At 57.9% G+C, this 19730-nt stretch overlaps 6 protein-coding genes across 6 annotated transcripts; 2 read left to right on the top strand and 4 right to left on the bottom strand.

Moving 5' to 3' along the window:
• Positions 1–1309: 1309 nt before the first annotated feature.
• PG997_009025 (Pentatricopeptide repeat-containing protein 5) lies at positions 1310–4887 on the top strand (the record flags this gene model as incomplete). Its single annotated transcript, XM_066813340.1, has 2 exons — positions 1310–1451; positions 1493–4887. 2 exons carry the CDS (start codon positions 1310–1312, stop codon positions 4885–4887), a joined length of 3537 nt encoding a protein of 1178 aa, XP_066668682.1.
• A 2309-nt stretch (positions 4888–7196) lies between these two features.
• On the bottom strand, positions 7197–7619 carry PG997_009024 (uncharacterized protein; the record flags this gene model as incomplete). The annotated part of the gene is made up of 1 exon (XM_066813339.1): positions 7197–7619. One exon carries the CDS (start codon positions 7617–7619, stop codon positions 7197–7199), a length of 423 nt encoding a protein of 140 aa, XP_066668681.1.
• Positions 7620–7711: 92 nt separating this feature from the next.
• PG997_009023 (uncharacterized protein) lies at positions 7712–8981 on the bottom strand (the record flags this gene model as incomplete). Its single annotated transcript, XM_066813338.1, has 4 exons — positions 7712–7915; positions 8102–8503; positions 8654–8776; positions 8874–8981. The coding sequence occupies 4 exons, from the start codon at positions 8979–8981 to the stop codon at positions 7712–7714; spliced, it is 837 nt and encodes a 278-aa protein (XP_066668680.1).
• A 1166-nt stretch (positions 8982–10147) lies between these two features.
• On the bottom strand, positions 10148–11185 carry PG997_009022 (uncharacterized protein; the record flags this gene model as incomplete). The annotated part of the gene is made up of 1 exon (XM_066813337.1): positions 10148–11185. One exon carries the CDS (start codon positions 11183–11185, stop codon positions 10148–10150), a length of 1038 nt encoding a protein of 345 aa, XP_066668679.1.
• Positions 11186–12152: 967 nt separating this feature from the next.
• PG997_009021 (glycoside hydrolase family 43 protein) lies at positions 12153–13353 on the top strand (the record flags this gene model as incomplete). The annotated part of the gene is made up of 4 exons (XM_066813336.1): positions 12153–12398; positions 12555–12896; positions 12938–13147; positions 13249–13353. The coding sequence occupies 4 exons, from the start codon at positions 12153–12155 to the stop codon at positions 13351–13353; spliced, it is 903 nt and encodes a 300-aa protein (XP_066668678.1).
• A 1086-nt stretch (positions 13354–14439) lies between these two features.
• PG997_009020 (uncharacterized protein) lies at positions 14440–15680 on the bottom strand (the record flags this gene model as incomplete). The annotated part of the gene is made up of 3 exons (XM_066813335.1): positions 15466–15680; positions 14754–15402; positions 14440–14692 (listed from the first exon to the last, which is right to left on the bottom strand). Exons 1-3 carry the CDS (start codon positions 15656–15658, stop codon positions 14440–14442), a joined length of 1095 nt encoding a protein of 364 aa, XP_066668677.1. The 5' UTR covers positions 15659–15680.
• Between the last annotated feature and the right edge of the window lie 4050 nt (positions 15681–19730).

Genomic DNA, 19730 nt, shown 5'->3' with positions numbered 1-19730 from the left:
GACGAAAGCTCCCGGGAATCAGGATCTAGCAAAGGCTACTACTAACCCGATGGGAGCGGTTGATGGGATTTTATTTTCTTAGTGTGCGAAGACGTACTTCTACAGGGGGACTGCGTGTCCAACCCCCCACTGTTCCAGCGACCAGCGACCACTGCCAGCACGCTACGGCCAACTAAGGGAGCCCACAAACCCATCGAAGCACGTCGTGGATTGTGGAAGCAGCTGCAGGACAGACAGAGAGGCACAAGAGGCAGCCACCAACTGATCCGTGGGAGCCAGTAGGATCGCTGCCAGGCCCCGACTCGGCCTCCTGCCTCTCTCCACTCCCCCAGTAAAAAGGAAAAGATGGACGATAATGACACGGGCAGGCTAAAACGCACCTGGACGGACAGTGGGTGGCCCTGCTGTTGAACTTTTTTTTCCTGATCACTCGAAGCTCCGGGGGACGGACAGAATGGGGAGGACCAGAGAGAGAACGAGAGAATTCCAAGTGCTCACCTGCACTCGGCCACTGCTGGAGATCCAAGCACTGTACAGTCTCGCGCTCTGCCGGTTCGGTTTGTGTGTCTATCGAATCGATCAAATCAATCAGTCAGTCAGTCAGTCAGTCAATTGCTCACACATACGTCCCCTCCCCCAAAGTCCATCTCCATCGGATACATTCATTTGAACCACACACACCCTCGGATCCTGCATCCTGACTCTTCTCCCTCTCTCTCTCTCTCTTCCCTCTCTTTCTTCTTCCCCATCCTCATCCAAACCACCCCCCCAATAACCTAATTCCCCTCCATAGGAAAGCGCGTTTGTTTGGCGGCTGCTGTGCTGTCAAATGAACCTGCAAATAGCCTTTTCACCTTTTTCCCATGTAAGTTGGATTGCCTTTTCCCCTGCGACTCCTCTACGTGCACTGCCGGTGGAAAGTGAGAGTGTCCCGTGTCGATGCAGCCCGCATCTTTTATGCTGGGTTTCGAGTCACTCGGCTCGAAAGATGGTCGAACCACCCTGCCCGCCGGATCGTGTGTTTGGTCGCGTGGGGTCCCCCATCTGGGGTGAATTGTCATGTCATTTTCCGACACCACTCAACTCTCTCCTACTCCCTCCCTCACTCTATCCATCCGTTCCATGCCGTGCCGTGCCATGACATGACATCAGGCGGTTTGGTTCGGGCCTTTGCTTTGCTCTGCCTTGCTCTGCCCTGCTCATCTCTGCTCAGCCCTCGACTTTCGACTCTTCCAGATCGCATACTGACTGACGGCCTGACTGACTGACTTTGACGGTGCGCAGTCGTCCCCCTCCTGGCGTCTTCTAAATGCCCATCTACTCGTCCTTGTACTCGAACTTCATCCGTCAAGGATTAACAAAGTCCCTCACCCACGGCTACGCGCAATCCGTCGTAGCTGCCACCCACCCCCATGTTCTAAACTCGCAGAACCGCTCCTCCTTCGCCCGGCGTAGCAGCCAGCGCGTCGGAGGGCGCCTCGCCGGCCTCCAGCTCCAGACCGCCTTCCACAACAACGCCGCCTCGGCCTCCTCGTCCGCCCCGGCCCTCCCCACGAGCCTCGCCACGCCGAGCGACGTGTCAGCCATGGCAACCTAGACGCCTACTTTGAGGCCCTGCAGCAGAAGCAGGAGAAGCAAGCAGAGGCCCGCGCCGCCGGCCACGACGAAGAAGACCTCGAGAAGGAATGGACCCAGTTCCAGTTCCCCCAGCCCATTGAGTGGAAACCCAGCGCCTCCTCCGTGCTGGTCGAGTCCGGGCCCGACGCCCATGCCGCCGACGCCGAAACCGAGGCCATCCTCGAAGCCGCCAGAAATGGAGCCGACGATGCCCCCGCTGCCATCGACGCCGTGTCCGCCTTGGCCCACATCAACGCCGCCCTCGAGAAGGAGCTCGAGTCGCGTAACCTGCTGGAAGCGCTCGAGGAGAGTGCCACTTCGCCCGTCCTCGCCAGCGGAGCCCAGAGCCGCGCCTTGAGCCCCGTCCTCGGCCAGTCGAGATCGGCCAGCCCTCTCAGCATCGCCCGCAGTGCCACCCCGCCCGTGGACCCCCAGTCTCAGACCTATGCCGACCATCTCACCAAGCTCACCCAGGATGGCCGCTTCGCCGAGATCCCGGCCGTGTTTGAGGCCATGCTGGTCGCCAACGTCAAGCCTATTGCCGCTGCCTACAACGCCCTGCTCGTCGCCGCCATCAACATCCCCAATGAGAAGACCCAGATCGTGTCCAAGGCCCTGGACATCTACACCGACATGATGAGGCGCAAGGTGTTGCCCGATGGCGAGACCTACAACATCCTGGTTGGCCTGCTTGCATCGCGGTCTCTGGAGGTTTCCAGCCTCAAGACGGCCTTCGAGTCCAAGCTTGCTCGCTTTGGCGGCATGGACGAGCCCGGCAAGTTTATGTTCGTCTCCAGTGAGCTGGACTACGCCATCCTCTCGGCCGACGACCGCCTCGACCTGGCCTTGAGTCTGTTTGACTCGTCCGTCGAGTTCCGCAAGGCCAACTACTCGTCCGAGACCTACCACCAGCTCATTACGGCCTGTGCTGGTTCGGGCCGCGTCCCCGAGATGCTCCGCCTGTTCGAGCACATGGAACTGAGCGGCGCTGTGCCCTTCGCTGCGACCTTCCCCTCCATGATCACGGCCTTCTCCAACGTCGGTGACCTGGCCAGTGCAGTCGAGTGCTACAACGAGTACAAGGAACTTGCCGTCGCTCACGACAACGGGCAGTACACGCTCAGCGATCGCCTCGACTCCGAGGTCTACGCTGCCGTCATCAACGCCTATGTGGTTTCCAACCGGTTCGAGGGAGCCATGCAGTTCTACCAGAAAATCATCAAGGAGTACGACGTCCGAGCCGTCGACATCAAGGACGCCATCATCCGCGGCGGGTTCGTCAAGGCTTTCACCACCCGCGGCATCTACGACCAGGCCCTGCGATGGGCGCAAAGTGTGGAGGACGAGACGCGGATGGCCACCATGGCCGACATCGCCACCACGGCGGCTGATGCAGGCGATGCTCACACCGCTGTGGCGGCGTTCTCTCACATCGCGCCCAACTACAAGAACATTGCCACTCCGGCCATGGCTCTTATGGCTCTCTGTGTGCGGCAGACCGACGTGGCGACAGCTACCCAATACTGGCAGATACTCAGCAACCCTGAGGTGGAGGCTACGTCGGCCTTCATTGAGCCCACCGCCATGTATGCTGTTGCCTTGATTGGCTCCGGCCACATTGCTGAAGGCTTGACCGAGTCCGAGATCATGTTCCAGCGCATCCGCGCCACCGGCATCGAGGCCCGGCCACAGCTGGCCGAGGAGATCGAGGAGGGCATTGAGTTCATCTCGAAATTCATGGCGGCTCGAAACATCGAGGATCCCCGAGTTGCGACCCCTCTCAGCTATGTTGCCCCGACTTTCTCTACGTCAACCTTCCAGTCCACGCCGACCGTCTCGAGCTTCGAGGACAACTTCGACCCTTATGCCCACAACACCGATTTCAAGGGCTCTTCCATCATTTCCGATGAGCTCGAGGGTGCCCACGGCCGCAAGGGCCCGAGACTCAACGAGGCCTTAACTCGGTTCCGCAACATGCGCCGCGCCGGCCGCCACCCCCGCTACATCACCTACGCCAAGATGATCTCCGCTGCTGCCCGTGAGAGCAAGATGAACCTGTGCCACGATATTCTTGCCATGGCGCGGACCGATGTCCCCCTCCTCACCCAGTACGCTGTTGTTCGTTATGGTTGGTCTTCGATCCTGGATGCTATGGTCGGCGCCTGCCTGACCCTTGGCGATCGCGTGCTCGCCGAGCAGTACCACCTGGAGCTCCTCCAGATGGGCGCGGCGCCTTCTGCCAACACGTTCGGCCTCTACATCACGACCTTGAAGGAGTCCACCAAGACTTTCGACGAGGCCACCGAGGCCGTCAAGATCTTCCACCGAGCCAAGGCGGAGGGCGTTGAGCCCTCCAGCTTCCTGTACAATGCGCTGATCGGCAAGCTTGGCAAGGCTCGGCGTATCGATGACTGTCTGTTCTACTTTGCCGAGATGCGTGCCCTGGGCATCAAGCCGACGAGCGTCACGTACGGCACCGTTGTCAATGCTCTCTGCCGCGTCAGCGACGAGAAGTTTGCGGAAGAGCTGTTCGACGAGATGGAAGCTATGCCCAACTACAAGGCCCGCCCCGCTCCCTACAACAGCATGATGCAGTTCTTCCTGACTACCAAGCGCGACAAGTCCAAGGTTCTGGCTTACTACGAGCGCATGATGGCGCGTGGCATCTCTCCCACTGCTCACACCTACAAGCTGCTGGTGGATACCCACGCCACTCTCGAGCCCGTCGACATGACGGCTGCCGAAGCTGTGCTCGACATGGTTCGTGCGTCCGGTCAGCGACCCGAGCCCGTCCACTACGCCTCTCTGATCCACGCCCGCGGCTGCGTGCTGCACGATCTGGAAGGCGCCAAGAAGATTTTCGACTCGGTCATGAAGGACCCGGCGGTGCCCGCGAACCCGTGCCTGTTCCAAGCCCTGTTCGAGGCCATGGTGGCCAACCACCACGTCGCCGACACCGAGGCCGTCGTGGGCGAGATGCGCCAGCGCCGCGTCGAGCTCACGCCCTACATCGCCAACACGCTGATCCACGGCTGGGCGGCCGAGAAGACGATCGGCAAGGCCAAGGCGGTGTACGACAGCGTCGGGCGCGAGAAGCGCGAGCCGAGCACGTACGAGGCCATGACGCGCGCGTTCCTCGCCGTCGAGGAGCGGGAGCAGGCCAAGGGCGTCGTCAGCGAGATGCTGTCGCGCGGATATCCCAGCGCGGTGGTCAACAAGGTGCTCGAGCTGCTTGGTGGTGGCAATGGGGAAGAAGCGGCTGCTGCGTAAGCTTTCTCGCAGCTGCGGCCATCCTCCCCGAAGGTTTTTCCTATGTTCTGGTTGTCCCAATTTTGTCCTCCATTTTCTTCTTCTACTGCGATACCCCTGAACTTTATTGACGAAAGCGTGCTTGTTGTTGTTGGGGGTCTGGCGGTTCTAGAAGAGCGGGGGGACATACTTGTCGTCGAGTCATGGTGTTCTTTGATTGCTTCCTATTTTGGTCGTTGGAGTCGTGGTTTTTCTTATGTTCCCAAATCGCCCACAGATCCAGGGCGGTCAACTGTGCGGCTGATGAGCCTGGCGTTGATCGGTTGCTTGCTTGCTCTTACATGTATCAAAAACGAACGGGGGTTACTGGCCCGGCAAGGCTGCCCGAGGAAGGATGACAGTAGGGGGAGGATTCGGTTCCCCTCCCAGGTCTCACAGGGCGGCGGCGGCGGTAATATGCCGAGGGTTTCTTTTCCAGGGAAATGTGGCTGGCTAATGCAATCGGTCGGGGATGCCACCACACACACGGGAAAGACATTTATATGCGCGGGTCGACGTTACGATTGATGATGATTGACCTGCGCGTGCTATAGACAAATCTCCACTCTAGATACACAAACACACCCACCACAGAATGGTCGGGAATGATGAATACCAATACATTCGCTGGACATGAAATCCAGTGGATGATATCAACCACAAGTCCTCAAGCCTTTTCGGTGTGCATTCTCCAGTGCCTTGGATGTCGGTCATGATCTGAGAACGACGCTGCCTCTGCAGATGTGACGGATCAACTGCCATATGACACAACCCCTACAACTCGATGGGTGACAGGCCTGGGAATGACTTGAGATGCCATGTCCGTCCGTACATCGTAGACGTATCCGTCTTCTTGATAGACTGGGTAATCAACACAGTATGAATAAAACCCATCATGCATCGTCGGTTTAGTTTCTGGCCGTCACCCTCCGCAACGGCACTCTCTCTTCCCCTCACTCGAGCCCCAGCCGTCCCGTACCTGGTGTAACCAAACCCCATTGACGGGTGCTTTTTTGCTGTCCCGTCTGGAGCTGGCTGGCTGGCTGGCTGGCTGGCTGGCTGGCTGGAATGGCCCTCCCCAAGTACATACTGTTTGTTACCGCTTGGCTTTTAGGCACTGATGCAGTAGAAGCAGGGAGAGGGGCCGTTGGTCTTGCATGCATCAAGCACATTGCATACAGGAGCAGCAGCTCGTGGTTCCTCCTCGACGTGGGGGCCAACTGTCTGCCTGCCTGCCTGTCTGTGTGTCTGTCTGTTCGTTCCCTACAGCTCACGCCTCGTCCCGTTCGGTCCTATTTTAGGGGGTAGGGTAGACCTTTCTATCGTACATGCCGCCGAACTAGAGATTATTTATTTATCAGCGCTCGTAGCTTTGGTCGATTCCGGTTCCCATGGCGTGGGGCGTAGGTTCGGGACGGGGACGATGTTTGGTGACGACGTGCCACTATGTCACGTTGAATATTTTCTGGACACGGAATTTTTCTCCAGAGGTTGAGAGAGAGGAGGGAAGAGGAGGTGGGGAGACGATCCTCCGCAACGCCGAGCAACCAATAAGTTGATAAGGAACAGCGATAAATCCTCACCTTACTTAGGGATTAGGGTACAAGAATACAGTGGATGCGAATCCTTTTTCGTCGTGCATCGTTTCCCCAATTCCCGTTTTGCCAGGTTGGCGCGCGCCCATCGAGATTCGCTCGGAAAGAGAAGATGGTGTTGTGCGCGGGCTTTGTTGAAGGCGTCTCTGTCTGTCTGTGACTGTCTATGGTCGAGGAAGAATTATATGTATGGGTTTGGTCCCTGATGGATGCAGCAAAATGGCATGGTTGTCGCAGAATCGGGGGAAGCAGCAGCAAACCATCGTAAACCTGTGCCGATGTCATTTGTCGTCCGTCTTCCCTCTTGCTCGAGGTGACCCTAAACCGACGAGGAGACTCTTTTTTACCTACCTCTTGTCGTGTGCGTTTTCTTCTCTATCCACAACTTCGGTCTGATGGGACCTCCGCCTCCTGTCCGAGGCGCCAACGGACCACCGGTGCCCCCGCGTTAACGATGGAAGTGGCCAGGGAGGGCGCGGGCGGGGAAGAGGCTGAGGCGCGGCGGCGGATAGGCAGAGGCGTCTTTCCCTATTTGGCGTCGCGTCTTCCTCGCGTGTCTACATTGGTGTTCGACACCAGTATGACAACATGCCAGTCCAAACCCGGTATCAGAGCCGGATGCGGCCATTGTAATGACATGCCTTAAAATGTGGGCGGGCCGTAGACCAACCCGTAGATGAACGATACCCCCTTTTTTTAACCCATCTCGTCGGGCGCCCTTTTGGTTAGAAGCAACACGGCGTCCATGCGGGGTAGCGAGTCGAGCCGGTGCTGCGACGACTGCGACACCTCGGTCGTCTTGGTGATGCCGCCGCTCCAATCCGCCAGCTCCGTCGTCGATCCGGCGTGGCTTCTGCTGCTGCTGTGGTGGTTGTGGTGGTAGTGGCTACGGCGGCTGCTGCTTCGGCTCCCGGCCCCCGCCTCCTCGATCCAGCTCGAGAGGGCGAAGCGGCTCGAGCCCGGTCCCGGGTCCGGGGGAGAGGAGGAGGCGGCGGGCGGCGGCGGGCCCGACGCGCTTGAGATGTAGAGGATGGACTCCTCGGGCCGGAGCTTGAGGGGAGGACGACTGCGTTCCTCCTCTTCTTGTTGTTGGCGCGGGTCCCGGCTGTCGGTTCGCATATATTTCTGATGCCGGCGTCCGCCGCGGAAGCGGCTCCGACGACGACGTTGCGGCGACAGAGGCGTGGTGTTGGAGTTGGAGAGCGATCCGGTCAGGAGACGTGGGCCAGGCCGAGCCGGCGGCGCCAGTGGGCGATGAGGGGGTGGAGCGCGGCGAGGGACAGGGCGGCGATGCCGATGCCGACTTCGACGGTGCTCCAGAGGGCGACGTCGGTGGTTTGGACTGTATATATATGTGTGTGTGACACTTGTGTGAGCGAGCGCCGATGCCGCTGGATACGGCTGAGTGCGTGTCCCTTTGGAAGGGGAAGCTTGGGGGTTACCTACACAAGAAATCGTCTCCGTCAAGGAGGGTGGGGATATAGACCATGCGAACAACGGTGGCAATACTGGCGCTGGAGTTTGACGGCCAGTCAGTCAGTCTTCGCTGCCGCTTAAAGGAACAAGGAACAATGAAGAGAAGAGAAGAAATAAAATCTTACATGGCCGCGAAGCTGGTGAGACAGGCCACCAGGACCCTGGTCCCCCTCGGCATATTGAGCGTGCGCACGACGAGGGACGGGCATGAGGCCGAAGCACCAGTCGGCCAGGCAGTTGACGGCCGACGCCGCGTACGTCAGCGCGAGGACGACGAGGTCGCTCCAGCACCGGTCCCCCGGCGCCGCGCGGGGGACTCCTCCCAGAAGACGCCGCGCCGCCGGCGCCCCGCACTGGAAGAGGACGAGGAAGAAGTAGGCCGTGCCGAAGAGGGCCGTTGACAGCATCAGCGCCCGCAGGGCCCAGACATGGCGCGCGTCGACGGCGAGGCGCAGGAGGAACTGGCCCGCCGCCAGCTTGAGGAGGCAGGTGCAGGCGATGTAGAGCAGCTCGCAGATGAACCAGAACTGTGGTTTCACGAAAGGGGAGGGAGACGTCAGACATGATCTGTTGATCTGTGAAAACGCCGGCGGGGCGGGGAGGAGAATGGGCAGAGAGAGAGAGAGAAAATCAACCACAACAACACACGTAGGTTGCCTCGTGTTCTTTTTACTTACCATCAATGCTCGCGAGTTGTCGGCTTCGCTCAGTGCGCTCTTATGCCGCCCCGTGCCGTGCTGCCAGCCCAAGAGTTGGGTGACAAGGTAACCGGTGTAAACCAGCTGAGGCGAGGCGTAACACTACCGATCAGTACTTGCCCAGACAGAAGAGAAGAAACGACAAAAAGAAAAGAAAAGAAAGAAAGCACAGCACAGCACGTGGCGGTCTCTTACTTACCTGAAGAACGACAAGAGAAAAATCATCCGGGCCGAAGGACTTGACCACATGAACCCGGCAGTACACGCGGAGCCCGACGACGATCCAGCAGAGGACCAGGAAGGTCATGGCGACGGCCAGGATCTGCTCGTTTCGGTCATGCATAAGGGGACGGACGGAGAAGAAGAGGAAAGGAAAGGGAAGAAGAATAAGCAGAAGAGGGAAAATAACCGCTCGAGGTCGAAGACATGGAGCAGCAGGAGGAAGGCCTGCGTTGTTCTTTGAATGCCGCAGCAGAGCCAAGACGCATCAGAGACCACGAGTCGGACATGACGTGACACACACACACACACACACAGATACACATACACGTGGATGGGAGACGGGCCGCATATATCGATCTTTGGCATTGCCCATTGATTTACATTATTTACTGTCTACGGTGGACCTGAACCAAGCAGTTCCCAAAGTCTCGTAACCTGGAGATGCCTTCGCTCACTGGGGCACACCCCGTTTGTTTTCCGTTGAACCTAGCGTAGCAGGTTCAGGTCAGGCCACAATTTGAGAGGCCTCTAAGGCTCTAAGCTTGGAGGGGGGGAAGTGGGAAGGGTTGCGGAGACGCTACTGGCGCCAGCGCGCAAACTGAAGCCACCATGAGCCGGTACGTAGCGCCGCCATATGATAGGCAGGTATGCGCACTTGTTCTACCTGGCAGCACCATATACCTCGCAACTGAAACGTAGTGCAGACTAGCCGCCTAGCAGCATCTCGGAATGAATTGGCTATCGTGTGCTGTGTACGGAACCTGGGTTCTCGAAAACCTCAGGTCCTTGGCCTTTTCGTATGGATGTATGGGTGTACCTGTCGCCAAACGCAGCACGCTCCACGATGATGCGACTGGACTGGACTGATGCTTTAAATGAGGTGGGGACACCACTGAACTCAGGATGTCGTTCCGGAGACGCGAGCTGAAGGACTAGCGAGGAACACGGACTGCAGATCAACCTGCCCTGTATGCTGGATTCAGGTACGCTCATGGTCCTCGGTTGGCAAACAAGCCTCGTCCCATCCAAATCAGGGTATTGAGGAGATCGGCACTTGTGCAGCAAGTTTCATCGGATGCGGGTGTGGTGGCGGTAGCAGCAGTGGCCTCTCAGCATCCATAGTCATTCATGCACGCCATGGTTGCTGTGTGCGTATCCATTTTCCTCGTTTTCATTGCTGGGTTCGCTCGGCGCCAGCCCCTCGGGTCCGGCTCCTCGGGACCCTGGCACTGGGGCTCGAACCGGGTTTTTCTAATGCTTCTTCTTCTTCTTCTTGGTATGTGGCTTACCGGGTCCTGGCTTGGCGTGCTCAAACTTGTTGGCGTGTTCCATGTCGAACTCGGACTTCTTCTTGCGAAACAACAGCATGGCCACACGGGCGTCCTCGATACTGGAATGATGGCCCGACTGGATCTCCATGCCCAGCACCTCCTTGGCCAGGATCCTCAGGGCCGGCTTGGGGCCGTTGCCGTACTTCTTGTACCCGGAGAAGCGCGCCGTGTCCCGGATGTGGGTGACGGGGTGCGTGAGCAGCAGCACGTCCAGGTCGTGGCGCAGATCGTGCCCGACCAGGATGCGGCCCTTGATGATGTCGGCCACCTCCTGCTGGACCTCGTCAAAGTCCCGGGCCTGGCCCATCTGCTTCGGGGTGATGCCGGTGATGCTGGTGCGCCAGTCCGTCACGTGCTCCCGCGGCCTCACGAAGGAGTCGTAGATCTGGCGGCCGTGGAAGTCGACCAGGCTGGCGCGCGCTAGGGCGTGGTCATGGCCGTCGGGGCCCGTGCCGACCATCTCGCAGTCGAGGCCAACATACTTGCCCAGGTCGACATTGGGTGCCCTGCCCTCGTTGACGCGGGCCTTTTCCGACGTGGTGACGAGGGTGTTGCGCCTGAGGCCCAGCCCGTAGGCCTCGGCCAGGTCCTCGGGCGAGATGTCGTTGTCCTGGGCCCAGAGCGCCAAGGAAGGCCTCACGGTGGAGGAAGATCCTTTGGAGACGACGGAGGATTCTGCGTTACCCATGGGCTTGGATGGCCTGCTGCTGGGCGTCTTTGCTGCTGCTGCCGATGATGATGATGATAATGATGCCTGCTTCCTCTGTTTGGAGGGCGCTAGCTGCTGCGGACCTTGGACTACTCGCCGCTTCTTGGCTTGCGAGTGGCCTGGGGTCTCTTCAGGCTTCTTCCGCTTGGTGGTGGTGGCAGCGGCAGACGGTGCAGCAGCCGAGGCGGGGGATTGAGCCTTGAGCTGTTCCTGGAGCCTTTTCCAATTGGAGGAGTATTCCGGAGCCATGATCTCTGACGTCGAGAAGGAGAGGAAGTCTATGAAATCAAGACGCATTCATTGTGCATGGGGGTTGCTGGTGTTTGGGTTGATGTTGTTGGCGTTTGGATTGAGTGCAGCGAAGAAAATGTTTCGATGGGATCTCGAAGTGAGGCCAGGAACGGCCTAGCCTGAAAACTGCCACTAAACTCGTAAATCCACGGGCCCAATCGCTAATGTTGTGGCCTGCCAATCGCTCTGCTAATCGCCCACTGTCCACTAACCACTAACCACTGTCAGCCCCACCTATGTACCTAAATGTATGTAGCTCTAGCGGCCGTGCAACAGCCATCCAAAAGGTAGTCGCAGAATTACCAAACATCCATCAATCAATACTTAATTGCCAACAACAAGAAGTCGGTGACAGCGGGAACTGTCGGCATCGCATCATGAATGGCTCTTGGATCTGATCATTTCCGTCCAATGCCCTTCCCAATCGGCAGAGCCGTCTCGAAAAGGCTCGATGTAACCCCAACGCCGCCCTAGCAACGGAGGGTGCTCACCAATCCAGAAGGTCATCTGACCCATTCGCCTCTCTCTACCTATCTTTCCCTTCCCCCGTCCCGTTCTTGGTCGGGGGCTGTCTGTCCCTTGGCGTCCGAGGGGCGACCGCTCCGGCATTTCCAAATCCACCATTCACGCACCCAGCCACAGATCGAGCAGAATGGGATGTCAGATGCACCAGATGCGCCAGATGGGGTTCTGCGGCACCCAGATGCCGACCGCTCGCTGCCTGAGCTAGAGCAGGATGGGAGAAGAGGAGCAGCTCGCTCAACTTCGTTCATAAAGACGGGTGACCGCCGCCCTCGAGGAGGGGGGAGAGAGAGAGAGAGAGAGAGAGAGAGAGAGAGAGAGACTTGCATTGCACTGCTTGCTTCTCGTACGTGCACCTGCATCATCGTCATCCTCGCCGACGAACGATCCAAGCAAAGCGACAATGCTGCCGAGCTTCTTCCATTCCCTCGCCACCGCCGCGGCGGCGGCGTTCCTGACCGGCACCGTCTCGGCCTACGCCGTGCCCCAGGCCTGCTCGGGCATCTGCACCAACGCCCACGACCCGACCATTGTCCTGCGCGGTGACGGCACCTACTTTCGCCTGTCCACCGGCGGCAAGATCGCCATCCACTCGGCGCCCTCCATCCGGGGGCCCTGGGCCTACGTCGGCGCCGCCCCTGCCCGCCGGGTCCACCATCAACAAGGCGGGCCGGGACGATCTCTGGGTAGGGCTTCCTCCTTCTTTCTGCATCTCTCTCTCTCACTCTCGCTAAAAGGCTAGCCGAGATGAAACAGAAGAAAGAGATGTTCTAGATGCAGGCTTGCTAATCGCTACGAGACATAGGCTCCCGAGGTCGTCAAGCGCGGCAACGAGTACTACATGTACTACTCGGTCAGCACGTCCGGGTCGCAAGACTCGGCCATCGGGGTCGCCACGTCGGCAGACCTGGTCTCGTGGCGCGACCACGGCTCGACGGGCATCGAGTCGGCGCGGGGCGCGGCCTACAACGCCATCGACCCGCACGTGCTCAAGCAGGCCGACGGCAGCTTCGTCATGACCTTTGGCAGCTGGTGGAAGGACCTGCACACCGTGCCCATGCAGAATCCGCCGCACCGCGTCGCCGCGGGCGCGACCCCGAGGCAGATTGCGTACGACCCGGCCACCACCGCGGTCGAGGGCGGCTTCGTCTTCCCCTGGGCCGGCTACTTCACCTCTTCTACTCCAAGGGCGCGTGCTGCGGCTTCGACCGGAACCGCCCCGCGCCCGGGGCCGAGTACAAGATCATGGTCTGCCGGTCCTCCAGCCCGACGGGGGGATTCGTCGACCGCAGCGGCGCCGACTGCACGCGCGGCGGCGGCACCGTCGTCTACGAGTCCTTCCAGTTCGTGTACGGTCCCGGCGGCCAGGGTGTGTTTAACGACCCTGTCGAAGGCCCGGTAGGTTTTCCCCCTTTCTTTCTTTCTCTCCATATCCTACTTACTTTCTCCCCGACTCCATCATCACCACCACCAATTTGCTGATTCTTGCACCGCCGTAGATTCTCTACTACCACTTCGTAGACACCCGCATCGGTTTCGCGGATGGCCAGAAGCGGTTTGGATGGAACCGCATCGACTTCTCCAGCGGTTGGCCTGTCGTTTAGAAGAAGGCAGCGGTATTTGCTGTATCTCCGACCGTCGGGAGTGACGGCGGCTCAATTTGTAGACAGGCAACGATACAAAACACCAGATTCCGGATTCCAGGCTTCCAGGCTTCTCCTGCTCGGCATGATTTAGCGACACAATGTATTGATTTGAATGACACTTGACCAAGGCGCGACAAGGTTGTGTGTGAGCAAAACATCCAATCTCAGTAGTTTGCACCGTTACGCCCCAGACCAATTTGGCCATCCATCTCCCAATCAAGAAGTATGTATCCTCATGCATGCAAGCTCGTCTTCTTTCCCTGGGGGGCACAGTGCATCACTGCATGCATGCATGTCCGCCCGTTCCAGCCGCCCGATTGGTGCGTTTACACGCAGTCAACCCTCGGACGCGAGCCGGACCCCTGAGCCAGCCCATTGCACTAGGTTAGGTGCCGACGGCAGCCAGCAGCAGCATCTCAGATGGTGTGACCCCGCACATCACCAATTCCAATGCCAATGCCATGCACATGCACATGCTGCTTGTGCCACGTTGCTGCGGCCAAGCCAAAAACCAAAAAAAAAAAAAAAAAAAAAAAAAAAAAAAAAGCAAACATCGGGATCAGGCGGCGTGCATGGGCAAATGCTAGAAGTGACCTATCAACTTTTCATCAACGTCACAGATCCCAAATACAGATTGGGGGTTTCTCGGCATGGCTCTTTCAATCCAGAGTCGGTGAAACCTGCACCGGCAGCCATCCAGGTCTCGAGCAAAGCCAAGCGCCATACGCTAAAACTTCTAGCACAACCAGCCAACCGACGAACCTTGATGGCACTTTGGTCTACCATGTCACAATCAGTCGCGCCCTAGTCACTCCTCACGATCCTCTCTTCTTCTTCTTCTTCTTCCTCGTCTCATCATCGTTTTGGGGATCATAATAGTCATTATATTCTTTTTCGGCTTCTATGTTCGCCTACTATCTAACGCGAGACGCTATTTTTCTTTTGCATTAAAACATTGTGTTTTTTCCTTGGGTGGGTAAACACCACCACACTGGCCTGAGAAGAGGAAGCCCAGAAAGCCCAGAAAGCCCAAAGCAAAGCTTCTTAGTGCTTGCCGTAGTTCTCGTTCTCGAGGACGTAGCGGTAGCGGGCCTTGCCCTCCTCGAAGTCGACGATGGCCTGGTTGGCGTCCTTCATGGGCCGGGTGACGATCCAGGGCTGGATCTTCTTGTCGGCGGCCAGCTGGAGCATCTCGCGGATCTCGCGGGGCGAGCCGGTCAGGGAGCCGCCGACGCTGATGGCGCTGCCGAGCAGGGTGAAGGCGTTGATCGGGGGCAGGAGACCGCCGTCGGGGGCACTGTGCGTGTTAGCAATCTGCTCCAAGCGATTGACGGATGGAGGGAGGGACTAAAACTTACCCGACCTGGATGAAGCGGCCGCGGACCTTGAGCAGGGACATGTACTCGGCCAGGGGCATCTTGTCGCTGGAGACGGTGCAGACGATGAGGTCGAGGGTGCGGGCGTTCTTGGCGGCCCAGTCCTTGTCCTCGCCGGTGGCGATATAGGCGTCGGCGCCGAGCTTGAGGACGTCGTCCTTCTTGTCGTTCTTGCGCGAGATGCCCACAACACGGTCGGCGCCGAGGGCCTTGGCGAAGAGGATGCCGAAGTGGCCGAGGCCGCCGACGCCGACGATGCCGACGGTCTTGCCGGGCCCGCAGCCGTTGTTCTTAAGGGGCGAGTAGACGGTGACGCCGCCGCACATCATGGGGGCTGCGGCGGCCGAGTCGAGGCCCTCGGGGATCTTGAAGACCCACTTGCCGTTGGTGCGGTTGTAGTCGGCGTAGCCGCCGTACGACTTGCCCTCGTCGCCCGGGTAGACGGCGCCGTACGTCTCGATGCGCTCGCGCGCGCAGTACACCTCGTCGCCGGCGGAGCACTCGGTGCAGTCGTCCTTGCCGCAGGTGCGGCCCTGGGCGCCGACGCCGACGCGGTCGCCGACCTGGATGCCCTCGACGTTCTTGCCAACGCGGACGGCCTTGCCGACAATCTCGTGGCCGACGACGCAGGCTGGAGGATGTGTTAGCGACAACAAGACCCAGAAGGAGAAGGAGAGAAAGAGAGAAAGCTTACGGTAGGGGGTCTCGCCCCAGCCGGACTTCAGGACGTGCAGGTCGGAGCCGCAGATACCGCAGTGGGAGATCTCAATGTCGACATCGTCCTCGGTCCACTTCTTGGGTTCGTAGGAGCCCCACTCCATCTTGCCGTGGAAGGCCTCGGGGCTCTTGCCCAGCCAGCCTTCGAACTTGGGGGATTGTGCGGCCATTTTGGTGATGGTGGTGCTGGTGGGTGATTAGGTTTGAGGTGATGATGGTTTGGTTCAAGAAAAGGTAAGAAGAAGAACAACAGACGGTTGCTTGGTGGGGGTATATAGCAGAATGAGGTACTAACTCCAGAAAGGGGCGGGAGAGGGGAAGAGGGGGGAACTGCTCTTTTACTAAATACCCGTCCTGATTATCCCCGATAAGCACATGAATCGGGATTCGGTCTTTACAGCGCGCGTGGTGGTGGTGGTTGTCACCAATCTAGGGTCGAATCTGTTGGAACGGGGGCAGGGGAGCATTCGACGGGGCGGCCATACGCATGCGGTTCCCATATTTGCTGTGACGCTCAACGCTCTACTACGGGGCGGCAGAAGAAGGAGGCGGATGGGTAGTCGACCTGATGGTTCGAGACTCCAGCCGCGGCGACGCGGCGGGCTGATTGGCTGCCGAGTTGCAGACAGGAATCCGGCATATGGAGCTTGGGGAGGCGGCTCTGGCATGGACAGCCCGACTTTTGGACAACTGGCATTTTCACATTCATTCATACACCGTACTTACAACAGGCCAGGTAGCATCGTTGCGGTGAACGGGTTCTACGAGCAGCAGGCGGCCCCAGGGGCTTTCTCATCCAAAAGGCAGGATGGGACCCAATTTCGTCTCGGGAGTGATGGACGGCAGGCTGCCATGGCAGCCATGGCCAGCCACGGCAGTAGGGGCTTGTTTCTTTGCCAGTGAGTGCCGGGCATCCCTGTTGCTCAGTAGTAGTAGTAGCGAGGTCCCACTTGGAGGGGCAGAGGAGAGAAACGTCAGCGACCGTTCGATGGTTGAATTGAGTTTGTGTGCCGCTCCTCAGTAACCATCCTTCTCAAATCGTTCGATGGATTGGCGCAAAAAGAGGCGGTTTCGTTTCAGCTTTCCCAGTCCCGGGCAGGCCGCGGGGACCATGCCCAATGCAGGCGTCGGGCGGCGGCCCGCGGTGAAGTCTGAAGAGGATGCGGCCATTTTCCGCCTGCACGTGCCCACATCGGCCGATTATGGCGGAAAACAAAAAAGGAAAAAAGCGACCAAGGGGAACTACTGCAGCTAAAGGGGGCGTTCGCTAGTCTCGCCTTTGCTCCCGAATCCCAACGTTTCCTGTCTTTGTCTCGTGGCAGCAGTGACGCTTGCTGTTGCTAGCTTGCCAGCCATGGGCCGGACGGAGACCCTGGACACGTTTTTGGTGGGAGGATGGGAAACGTGGTCAACCAACGGCTGTCGTAGCCGTGGTCGTACCGTGTCGTGTCGTGTCGTGTCGCGTCGTGCGTCGTAACCTGTATCAAGCTCCAAAGCCGCAACGGGGGTTCCTCTTTTTTTCTTTTTTTCTTTTTCCCTTTTCTGCCAAGCATGCCCGACCAAGAAAGTGGAGGTGCCTCTCGGCTTTATTTGGGTGGGAATAAGAGAGGAATCTAGAGATGTTCCGCTACATCCTAAGTCCACCAGTCCACCTACATAGTCCACCTCCTTGGCTGCTTGCGCTGCTTATGTCATCCGCCAATTCGAAGGTTCCCAGCATGGTTTCCAATCCCGTCTCCAGTAAATCATACCGCAGACCGGTAGGGGCAGGGCGGGGCCAAATGATGGACATGAAGCCCCTGGTTAATGCGGCTCCCTCGCTGCGGGAGAGTGGGAGAGGGCGGCGGTGAGGTGTCTCGACAAATACCGACAGTACAGACAGACAGACTCCTATCATGGAGATGGCGAAGGCTGGTCGCCCCCGGCCGGAGTGTTTGTTCATTCCTCAACCAAAACCCGACTCCTCGTGGCGGTGATGATCATCATTCTCTTGTCGCTTAACCCGGCAGGCTCTTTCTCTCTCTCGCTCGCTCTCCCCCATCTCTCTCGCTCCTCGGCTCGGGTCTATCGGGAATAAAAGCACCTACATAAGTACGTAAATCCGCACCCGGCAGCTTGCTCGGCCCCTGACCCGACGGACAGGTAGGATGCATGTATAAGTATGTTGTAGGTAAGACAGCCGCCCGGCCAGCCACCTGCAGCTCCCCCTCCCCAGAACCCTTGGCACAAAGAAGAAAGCAGTCGTTTCCGATGTTGAAATAAAGTTCGAAGAGATCCACGCGCCCGCGCCGCAGTCAATGCCAGGGTGAGATCCCGTTTTCCCACCCCCACGCACGCACCCCTTCTTCCATCATATGAGAGATCCCGCTGTATTGTCATGTCATTTTCCCTCTTTCCCCGAATGTAACGTTCATTTCATGCTTGCATCCATCCATCCATGCAATTGTTTGGTGAAGACGCTTTGACTTGATACGTACTACGTACTTTGCGAAAGAAAACCTCTGTCCGACAACGACATTCCCAGAGTCAAAAGGTTGTCCACCCTTGTTGACTTTTTTTTTCTTGTTCTTTTGCTTTTCGACTCATACCAGCGCAGGCCAGCAGAAGCAAGTGACTCAAAACCGAGCAAACCCAACACATATCGACTCAAAAGGAGGTATTATACCCCTTGTCCACCCTTGTAACCTGCGTCTTGGCGAAAACTCTCGTATAATGAACCAAGTCCTAGCACGGTCGCGCCGCTATCGCTCTCTCTCCGCCGTCATCGTACAAACCCAAATCTTACAAGCGTTCACGGGACCGGCGTGTACCTCGACACAATCTGTTCCGGCTGTTTCTCCGTAGCTTTGACGATGACACCATCTAGGTAGGAGATCTTGGAACCAAAGCTGTAACACGTCATTCTCGTCGCCGTTGGGAAAACTGCTCGATTGATGGTGTCGCCGAATACCTTTCCAGAGTGCCAGGACCATATTGGCTGAGCAATAAGCACACACGCCAAAGGTCAGCGAAAATGTGTAACAGTTTATTTTACTCTGCCACGCGCACACTGAACTGGTGCCCTCTTCGACCTTGGTATATGACTCAAGCAGAGCATGTAAGGCTAGTCCATCAAGTAGGTTCAGAGCAGACATGGGCCCATCAAGAGAGGTCGAGGGTGCTTGTTGAGTCGTACCCGGACTCGACGGTGGTTCATGAAGGGGAACGATGGAGAGCTCTCTGAACCTGGAGGTCGGCGGAGCTTCTCCATTTTCCGAATGCGTCGCGGGAGTTTTGACCCAACACCTACCCTTGCTGTAGTATATCAGATCAGAGTCGTTGCGGGCGTCTCCGTACTTGGGGGTCATGGGAAACTGGGCTTAACCGCCATCTCTTTGGTCACCGCCATCACCCTTAATGCAATATTCCAAAATCAGACAGTTGACAGGCCTCATGGCCACGACAAATCTTTTGTTGTACCCATAAGGGAGATGAAAAAACCTCACCACTCGATCCAGGCCATCTCCCAATGAGCTTTTAAAAATGAACGTTGGTCTTACCTAAAACAGTTGTAATGGCGACGTGTTCGCCACAGGACGAACCGCCTTCACTCCAACTGAATTGAAGACACTCGAATTCTCAGGCCCAGCCCATTGGTGCAAGGCCCTCGTTATATGGATGCAAGTTCATTTGACTTTGGAATTAGACCTGGGTATTTGTGCTGCTGGCTCTCGCAGTCGGGCCGAGAAGCACCCAAGAAACGAAAACAAGGAGGTGTACGGTAACGTCGAGAATCGAAGGTACAGCGCCGCAAAAAGGCGATCACCTATGACATATTAGCAACTCAGGGTAAAGGAACTTTATTAAAAGCATTAAAAGCATTGCTGGAAAGAAAGCGGGCCAGCTACCTGCACGGCTTACACCCGCAAAAAGGACGGATTCTCATCAAGGTACCCTAAATAGATACTCAGAAGAACTCTGCATGCTCCGCCCGGTCCGTGAAGGAACTTAAGAGTTTGTCCAGCCCTTCATCTCCGCCTCAAATTGCTGGTATGCGAGGTCCAAGTCGTTGCTTGGTGGACCCGAAACTCTAGATTCGGCCCGCCCGACAGTCCTTCTCCACGGTGGGATGCTCGCGGGCGCCGGGTCTATAGTAGAGAGGAGGAGGAGGCATCGTCTGTCGTGGGAAGTGCTGTGAGGAAACGCCCGCCCTTGGCCTCGTCGTCTCGGAACGTCCCGTTCGCCATGGCAAGATCACGAAGC

This window comes from Apiospora hydei (genome assembly GCF_038363865.1).
Source record: "Apiospora hydei strain CBS 114990 chromosome Unknown utg000006l_segment0_segment0, whole genome shotgun sequence".
Lineage (NCBI taxonomy): Eukaryota > Fungi > Ascomycota > Sordariomycetes > Amphisphaeriales > Apiosporaceae > Apiospora > Apiospora hydei.
Note: the sequence above shows the minus strand (reverse complement) of the source record. Positions and strands in the feature narration are given on the sequence as shown.